General features: G+C 37.2%; 1 protein-coding gene across 3 annotated transcripts in view; it reads right to left on the reverse strand.

Moving 5' to 3' along the window:
- Nucleotides 1-581: 581 nt before the first annotated feature.
- The window catches only part of RBPJ (recombination signal binding protein for immunoglobulin kappa J region), a 44,056-nt gene continuing 35,263 nt past the window's right edge, over nucleotides 582-9,374 (reverse strand). For all 3 annotated transcript variants that reach the window (XM_072406359.1, XM_072406360.1, XM_072406361.1), the window contains 8 exons: nucleotides 8,424-8,589; nucleotides 7,154-7,328; nucleotides 5,720-5,857; nucleotides 5,086-5,198; nucleotides 4,185-4,325; nucleotides 2,721-2,876; nucleotides 1,413-1,516; nucleotides 582-1,107 (listed from right to left, as the gene is read on the reverse strand). In XM_072406359.1, coding sequence (XP_072262460.1) covers nucleotides 792-1,107; nucleotides 1,413-1,516; nucleotides 2,721-2,876; nucleotides 4,185-4,325; nucleotides 5,086-5,198; nucleotides 5,720-5,857; nucleotides 7,154-7,328; nucleotides 8,424-8,589 — 1,309 coding nt within the window. In that variant the 3' untranslated portion in view covers nucleotides 582-791. The remainder of the gene's footprint in view (nucleotides 1,108-1,412; nucleotides 1,517-2,720; nucleotides 2,877-4,184; nucleotides 4,326-5,085; nucleotides 5,199-5,719; nucleotides 5,858-7,153; nucleotides 7,329-8,423; nucleotides 8,590-9,374) is intronic.

Consider the following 9,374-nt stretch of genomic DNA (forward strand, 5'->3'; position numbering starts at 1 on the left):
ACAATGACTTAATAGAGTGCACCATCCACATACACAGTTTGTATTGCAGGCAAGGTAGAGGCATTTTTTTAAAGCTTTTGCACAGACTTCATATAATCAAATAATATTAATAAAAAAAAAGGTTTGCCCTTAAAAGGTTTCGACTGGCTAAAATAAAAAAAAAAACAAAAAAAACAAAAACCTTTTTGAAAAAAAAAAAAAAAAAAATTCCTTTAAAAAAAAATTCCAGCCATTGACCAAAAATATATATATCATTATTTTGTAACTGGAAGAGTATGATTACTTAAAATACACCAGTATGATCAGGTTAGAGCCTGACTATACTTTTGGGAAAAAAAATATTTGGTAACAAAAGTGTACTTACTATATGTTGTGATATAAAAAGGTATGGTGAAAATGTACCTTTTACTAAAGCTTATACAAGGCTGTTGGTCCATAAAAACTATGTTATGCTCATGCAGTCTAGGTTTCTAAGGGTTTATACCCCCAAAACCACATTTCCTATTTCTGCCCCCCCCCCCAAAAAAAATGGCTAAAAATAGAGTGCTGTTGTCAGACCTACTTTATAGGTTTATATTCCGTTTCATTTTTGTGGCTTAAAATTTTGCTCGGCACTTGCAGGTCAAAAGGTTCAGGTGATACAAAGAATTATGGAGAGATTTTTTTCCCATGAAAGCACAAAAAAATAAAACCTAAAAAGAAACAGCCAAAATGAAACAAAAAGTTCATTATACATGTCCTTCCATGTAAAAACTAAAAGTCAGCTGAAGTCCAGGTACAAAAGTTTGTGGTTAGGACACTACTGCTGCAGTGGATGATGTGACGTTGCTGGAATTTGTGCTGACATTTGTGTAACTTCCCTCGCTGTTTGTGCTGGAATCGTTCGAGGCCAGTAGGCTAGAATTAGCTCGCAGGATGGCACCTGCTGCGCTACAATGGGGCCGAGGTCCAGGCTCTGGGGTGTAGGTGAAGGTAAGGCTGGTGGAATAGATGATGCCATCATTCCGGACCAATGTAACTGGCACTTGCACTGGCTGGCGTACCCATCTCCAGCCCTCTCGGAAAGCGGAAATGTCTGGGACAACACATAGCATGCTTTCTGCACACCTATGGAAAGACAAATATACAAAGTCATGCAAGTTAATAAAGCAATGCAGGATAATGACAGTGGATTTAGAGAAAGACATTAATTCAAATACAAAAATAGGAAAATGCATTATTACAAAAATGTCTATATGATATTATAACAGTCTTGTTTTATCCAAAGAAGCAGCATCAGGCGTTGACAACTTGAAGTCCCCCAGCTGATAAGGCACAAATTCCACCATACCAAGCAAGTAGCTAGAGACCTGAAAGTTGCACTGGATAGAAAACAAAAGGACACTAAAAAAACATACAAGTGATATAGATACCTGTACATTGTTTCCGCTTCTACATCCCCAAACCAAACACGCAAATTTGGAGTGAAGTTCTGTCCTGTAAGTTCCAACATTGCTACATCTCCACCACCATTTAGCTATCAAATAAAAAAAAAGAATTTCATTATAAACACCCAATCAACAAGTATGTGTGCAAAGTTTTGTTCCAAAGGGAAACTATAAAGGAGTTAAACAAAACAATAGACACTTATGAAAACACTTTTTTTTTTTTTTTTTTAACAATTCTTAGCTACTTTTATTTTACTTAAAAAAACAAAAAACAAACCAGAGAATACAGTGCTTGCAGTTGTAAGGTCAGCAGGACAGCTTGTTTTAGAGCTAATTTTCAGCGTGTTTTGTGCATATGGAAATATTTAAATATTAATATCCACTAGCTATATTATGTTCACTAATATGAGGAAAGAACTTTGATAACAGAAAAGGTCCTGAGAAACATGAAGCACAGAAACTTTCCTTATACTGTAAAAAGAAACATGTGAGTGTAATACAGATGCTCCTCGCTTAACGACCAGGTTATGTTCCTGCAAATTTGTTGTTAAGCGAGACGTAGAGGATAGACCCGTTTTGCAATGCCTGTCAGTGACAAGCTCACGGACAGTCTGCAGACCAGAGATCGAGGAGGAAGACAGAGGAAGCCCAGAAGACCGAAGATGAGACGCCACATTTATGCACTATACAGTTTTCTACAGTGTACTCGTCAGTGGAGCCAGTCGTAAGTGCAGGTGGCAGGTAAACAGGTAAGTTGTAAAGTGGAGACTACCTGTATGTAAAATGCTATTGCTGACCTGTTACAAGTGTGCTGGTTGGTCTCTGGCCTAAATACTTTCTGAATCACAGACCTTTATCAGGAATGCTATAGGAACTTTTAATCTACATACCTATTCATGGCCACTAAAGCCAGAGGCTCAGCCAGAGTCAGTAAATCTGCATTTTTAAAGAAAGATAATCGATGACAAACCCTCGCAGTATTTTTTGATAGGTAAAAGGATGCCTATCTATAAAACCAGTTACAGACATTTTAAACCTATATAAAATGATCATTTTCACATTTTTTACTCACAACTCCTGGTAATTTCTGTTTTATGTGTTATTTTAAACCAAATTCAAAACAGAAAAAATTTACGTTTTAACAATATAGTTTGCCAATGGTGCAAATGTTCTAAAACATAATGGAAAATATACTTTGAAAAACTGCAACATAAATGTTGCTTTGGAACAAGTAGAAAATATAACCTCAGTTACCTTGTGCATATAAATCAGCAGAAAAGTGAATTACAATACCTGCAAGCTCTCTACAACAGGTACAGGGGTCACAGGGGCATGGACTGGCCCCATGCCTTCATAAAAAGTGTATTCTGCTTTATCCGTGCTAATGATTGTCCATGATGCACCATCATTGATCATCTCTTTGTTTGGCTCTTTGGGGCATGGAGTGGCCTGTTAGACAAAACAAATAGAAATAAATTCTACAACCACAAATTAGAAATCCAGCCCAGAAAATTCCTCCAACAAAAAATATCATAGGCTACATCCTATTGCAAGAACATCTGCACAGGTTTCTAGGAGTCCCCTGTCTAACAAATAACTGTTAATAAATCCAGTGGAGTTCATCACATACAGCTTACACAATAGCATTGTCTCCCCTTTCCTGTGTTACTTACCCCACCTCCTAGACTGTAAGCTTTTTGGGGCAAGGTCTTCTCCTGTTTCACTGTCTGTAGGTCTGTCATTTGCACTCCCTATTTAGAGTAAAGCTGCATAATATGTTGATGCTATATAAATCACGTTTAATAATAATGATAATAATGCTGCCCTGCTCCTGAATGTAGCACAGCATCATGAAGGATGTGCTGTTTACCATTTTCTACAGTAGGTTAAATATTCCAGGGGATGTGACTATCAGCGTGGTCATTGTTGATTTCTAAATCAGATAGCTTTGTCAATAAAGTCCAGGCCAAGCCTATCCCAGCCCATTTCTTTCAGAGCTGCAGAGTCTGGTAAGGACAAAAACAAAGATGGAACTGGCAAAGTCACAGGGAGGTAATAACATTTTCTGTATTTTTTCCATTACTAAAAGGATTTGGACAGAATTTTTTATATACTAAATTGTACAATAGATTAGTATTTTCAATTAGTTTTCCAAAGCTTACAATATCTCCTAAAGAAACTGCTTCGCCATCCTGCCATGGAAATATCCTATCCACTAACATTGGTTATTACAGCTGGTGCATAACAAATGACCCTCAAATTATATTCCATGCTAAGCAGCAGAAATAAGCCCATGTCACTTTTCAGTGGCTGCCCTTTTAAAAAAAAATTATAAAAGACACTGAAAGCATACATCTTAGGTTAGTCAAACTGCAAATTAATTGATGGCCAACACAGTACAAGACTTAACAGGATGACCTTATAAAACCCAAATAGCATATTTACTGTAATTAGAGAAGGCACAATGCTGGTAAAAGCTCACAAGGACCATACAATGCAATAACAGAGGGATCATGGACTTATTTAAAAATCATCTTATACAGCCAATGCAAGACTGAAGCGGTAAAAGTAATCTTCTGCCACAATTGATAATTTTAATTTACTGTTCAAAAACAAATATCTGTTGCATCAAGTAATCATATATTTATGTGTATAGTTAGCAGGAATTCTAACTAAATAAAATATCTAGACCCCACCCTCAAAGGTATTCATACTTTTACCTAAGTCAGAACCATATGGAGTGTACATGGAACTTACTTGAAACTGGATTATTCGTTCCTGAGAAAGGCACAAATACATTCTCTCTGTATCCTTCAGGTAGAACGCACATTTATGAAGCTGGGAAACTGGATCATCTGCATCTAACAAAGCCGTCTGCTTATCCACCTTCCTGATGATCTGAAAATGAACACAAAGCATTGACAGTCTATGTTCCAGTTAGGACATGTGATCTATAATCAATTATTTACAGACAGAACATAGCAGGAGTAGTTCCATGCTTCGGCTAACAAAATGCAAAGCTGAACTATGTTGTCAATATTTTCAAAACTAGTTCATCATTTGTGCTGAAAGATTAGTGAAACCTGGGATGGGCAGTGACTGGGTTTAAGCTATATACATTTATTTTATATTCACTGATATTATAAAGTTGGGTTAGAAAGAAGCAGCTTTTTATCAGTAAGTCCAAGGTGCAGGAGCCCCAGAATATGTTTAAAGGAGAAAGAGCGAGAGATACAGATAAGCTTTATGGGCACATCGTACTACAAAACTTTAGCCAATGCATTTAGGAGAACCAAGTGACCCCCTTTCTTCAGTGCTTTGTTTAGACCATAAACATAATGGCATACTTTATTGTTTTGCTGAATACTTGTTGGTCCAGCAAAACATTGATCTTAATATGCTATGATGCTACGGGGGACTCTATACTGCTGTGGAACTCTATCATATACATACTGTAAGATTATTAGGAAAATGTATTTCAGCTTTGTGCACAGAAAACTACTACTGAGATCACTGCACCAAAGCTACAACTTACTGAACCTATTTGTCTTCTATATGCTACTAGCTTCAATACCAGTTAGGACTGGATGAGCACTGATCAGCAAAGTGTTTAATCCAAAATAAATACAATTTTTCCCTATAAATATAATAAACTCACCAGCCTTGGGAGTGCCATGCCAGTAACTGAACAAACAAGTTTCACCGTCTGTCCATAATGAATATAACCATCCCTCACAGTGAACTCCTCTCCTTCTGATTCTTCATCATCCACTAAGAGATATACACAAATGGAGCAGATAACAATGACTTAGCAAAAAAGTATTATCAGTATCATAATACAATTGACAGCAATGAAAACCTGCATGAGGTTCTAGGCTATCCACATGTTACTATGTTTTGCTACAGGAAATGCTTTTTTTTCCTGTCTGGTGTTGTCACTGTTCCTAGAGGAGTTCAGGGCTCTTTATACCCCTTGCCTTGGGGTATAAAGAACATCTGTTTGTTGTATGAGAACATGAATATACCAAAACATATTGAAAACAATCCTCTTACAGGAAAAGGTATTTTTCAAACCATACCTTGCAATAGGTGTCCAGTTAAAAAATTAAACCCAACATATACATTTTTTGATAGGCTGAACACCCAAGCTACTTCCTTAACAACCAACAAATACAGAAATGGTTTATTTATAAAGGCATCATTCAGTGTTTCTCAATTTATTTCAAGTATTTAAACATATGTAAAAGGCAGTGTTGCATTATTTAACCTAGAAGATAAAGATTTTCACTTACAGAGGTGGATGTAAAACGCGCCCCACTGTTGCGAACTGGCATGAAAGTTTCCACCTTCTACGTGCAAATATCTCGTACTGACGGTCTGTGAACGCAGCCGGTTAAATAGTGCCACTTTTGTCCCTGATGCAATACATACTGGAATAGAGACAATATACAGGTTACAACATAGCTAACTATTCAATGAGTAGTATGGTAGTAGCAACACATGCAGAATATTCCTAAAATGAACTTGGATGCTGAAGAAAAAAATTTCCCTGCTTTCCACTGAAGAATATAAAAGAAAGAATTTTCACAATCTGAAATGGTTAAACAACTGTCTTTATTTAAAAAAGGTGCAGCAAATCTGAAGTGGTTGTTTTTAAAATTGTGACTATGCAGTTCCGGTATTGAACAGGAAATATTTCCCTTCTGCAATAAAAACAATATACCTGCCTGATCACAATTTTTGTTTTTTATACACTTACCTATACTTGTTTCATCATGAGTGCCACATGGCGCTTTCTAGCAGGGCAGGTAGTACAGGAATATTTTTCCAACAGGCAAATATAGTTGTTTTTTTTTTTGTTTTTTTTTTGGGGGGGGGGGGTCTTTGCAGAAATGGCATTGTCTTTTCTTAGCGACATAGGGACAGAAATTGAAAATATTTCCCCAATAGCTCCACAATGATAAACACCCGACATTATTAAGAATTTGGGCCACAAGAAATAAACAGGAATTAAGCATTGAGACTAAAGGTTAATGTGCTTATATTGTGTCACTCTAAGTTCCTCATTTCCCACTCATTAAATTATTAGTGAAATTACTAAACAAAATAATTTTCATTATATATTAGATCCATTGACATTATGAAGTCTCTGGAATAGCTGGTGGGAAGCAGCAGAGTGCTATACACTGCTTTCAGAAAAACAAGAAGCTTTTTAATGGCCACATTTTGGTGAGGTTCCATGATTTAAAAAACTAAAATAAAAGTAAAGAAATGGAGGGGCCATGGTCACTAATGTGAAGGAAATGTCTAACAGATGCTTGACATCCATAAGCTTGAAAATTAGGTGGGCTCTGCTTAACATGCAGCATACGAAGCTTAAAGCGTGTAGCTATCAGTAAGCAATGCCTGAAAGCAGCCTGTACTACTGTGCAAGACTGAAATGAAGCCTAGAGTTTAGCTTGTCAGTATTTGTGCACCTAATGTTCTCATAAATGAAGGCAGTATAAACACTTTCCTCCCAAAACCCCCCAAAAAATGTAGAGGTGAGAAGCAAGAAAAGCGTCATACAGCATTTTATGGAAATGTCTGAGATGGGATTGGAAAAATGGAAAAATGTGCTCTTACACATTAGACAGCAGGAATATAGATGCCAAATCTACAGATTTCATGCCTAGTGCTTGACTAAAAAGAACAAATCTGAGAAGAAAGTGTGAACATATACTCACAGTCTGCATTTTTCAGTGACTGCTTCTTTTTAGATGGCTTGGAGATGACCTTGATCCGTTTGCTAAGGAACACGCCAATGTCATCGCTATTCCCATAGAACATTTTCACTGATAACATGAAGTGCTTTCTCTTGTCAGAGTCCGATATGTACAAGGTTTTGGCAGTGCAATAGTTCTGTAGGGAAAAAAATATTAGGGGATTTGACTGGTTGCTAAAGAACAAATAGTTTTCTTGTAGAGCACTGAAGTCTAGTTTTGTATACATTAGAACCCCAGTTATCCGGAACTCAAATAACCAGAAAATTCAGATAACCGGCACCGGAGAGCTTCGCTTTCTTAATTGCTCCTGTAGCCCTAACGGAGCTGTGACATGTGTTCTATATCCAAGAACACATACCACAGCTCCGCTGGGGCTGCAGGAGCAATTAAGAAAGCGGAGCTGTCAGCAGAGCTCCGCTACGTGATTGGCTGAGGATAGGGAAACCCTGATGATGGCTCAAGCTCAACCAGTTAAGTTACAAACCCTGCAGGATGCTACAAACTGTATTTCCTAACAAAGTCACAACACAAGACTTGTTAATGTGTATTTTGGATTGTGAGATTATTACTCACAATATTACTAACAATAGTTTTATATAGTCAGGCTGGGTCATAATAACGCCTGCACTCAATATTGTTGCCATTTTAGATTGGATAAACATACTATCCAACTGTAAAACATGGTAATGGGATTCACTTTCACAGCTTGATTTACTGAATTATTTTATTTTACACAAAGGCAAACCTGTCTGGAACCAGGCACCATTATATGGCATTATGGAAGATGGGCAGGACTGGATTAGATTTAGATTTGAATAGATTGAGGAAACTAACATATGATTTGGCTTGCTAACAGCTAAAAGCTGACAAACATCAAACTCGGGGCTTCAAGAAATGCTCAGAGAATTAGAATTTGTGTCCATCTGTGGTACATGTAACCATACCCTACATTACCTTCACATGCTTAGATATCTAAAATAATTTTTACTGCCAGGTTGAAAGGTGTCCTTTTGCAAAAATAATGACCCTGAACTACAATATGGATGTATGCTGCATTATTTAATTGTTCCCTATAAGCTATTAAGCAATATTGCTCAGTCACTGAAGATATATCAGCATAAATGTACCTTGTGACATTGCCGCCTTTATATTCACAGCTTTTTATTTTTTATTTTGATAATAAGCAGAAAGCTCTGTTTATGGCAGTAATGCTCTGCATTAAGGCACTCACCTTTCCTTCCAGGTTCAGCTGCTGCATTTCTTGCTCGCTATTCCCAATGCCAATAAAGGCACAGGGCTGAGATTCCTGTTCTGAACAGCCATCCCTTTCCATCTGTTCTTTCTTTTTCTTCCATCCGCTTCCCATGAGATAAACACACGGAGGAGGGCAGAAAAACCTGCAACAGGAAAAACAAGATAGCTAAGCAAGGCAAATTTACCCCCTATACTATAGAACGTCCTCAAATTTTGTATGTGGGAAGAAATATCATAAAACAGATGAACCACCAAGAAAACATTTCACTGTTCAAATGTGGGTTAACCAATAACAATGACAAAATGACATACAAGATAACCTGAGGGGAAGCAACTTGTGGTTTACTGGCCTTGTTAACGTGTTTTGAAATAACCCATACAGGTCCACAAGCGCTCAAGACCCCTTAGGAATTGTTATTAGTAAGAAAAGTCACGTAATAGTGTTTATATCCAAACATTCATGTGGTACAAACAAAAAGCTGATTACATTCAAAGTATGCAAAGTCAGTGGCTGTAAACATGATTGCCGATGACATACACATGACTGCGGCAAGTCTGTTGTCCTTAGCTGTGCACGGTGCATGATGTTAGGACACCCGTTTCTATATAAATCCAAACCCTTTTAAGCCACCCTACTCTATGGAGCTTTACATTTTCCCAATGGTGCTAAAACTGCTTGATGTAATCAGTTGAGACACATTATACAAAATTTTCTCACTGGCACATTTATCCACTGTGTGATCTCCTCTTGACCTGCATTTCTACCCAATCTCAGACTGATATATGTAATTTTTGTGAACTGACCTGAGTCAGCTCAATCCAGTATGCATTACACAATCCCTCATGATTACACTTCGGAGAGATTTGACATGAAAGAACAAAATAGGTAATATATGCCACTCAAAGATTTGGTATTTTTATAACATTG

Source organism: Pyxicephalus adspersus, chromosome 3 (genome assembly GCF_032062135.1).
Source record: "Pyxicephalus adspersus chromosome 3, UCB_Pads_2.0, whole genome shotgun sequence".
NCBI classification, from domain to species: domain Eukaryota; kingdom Metazoa; phylum Chordata; class Amphibia; order Anura; family Pyxicephalidae; genus Pyxicephalus; species Pyxicephalus adspersus.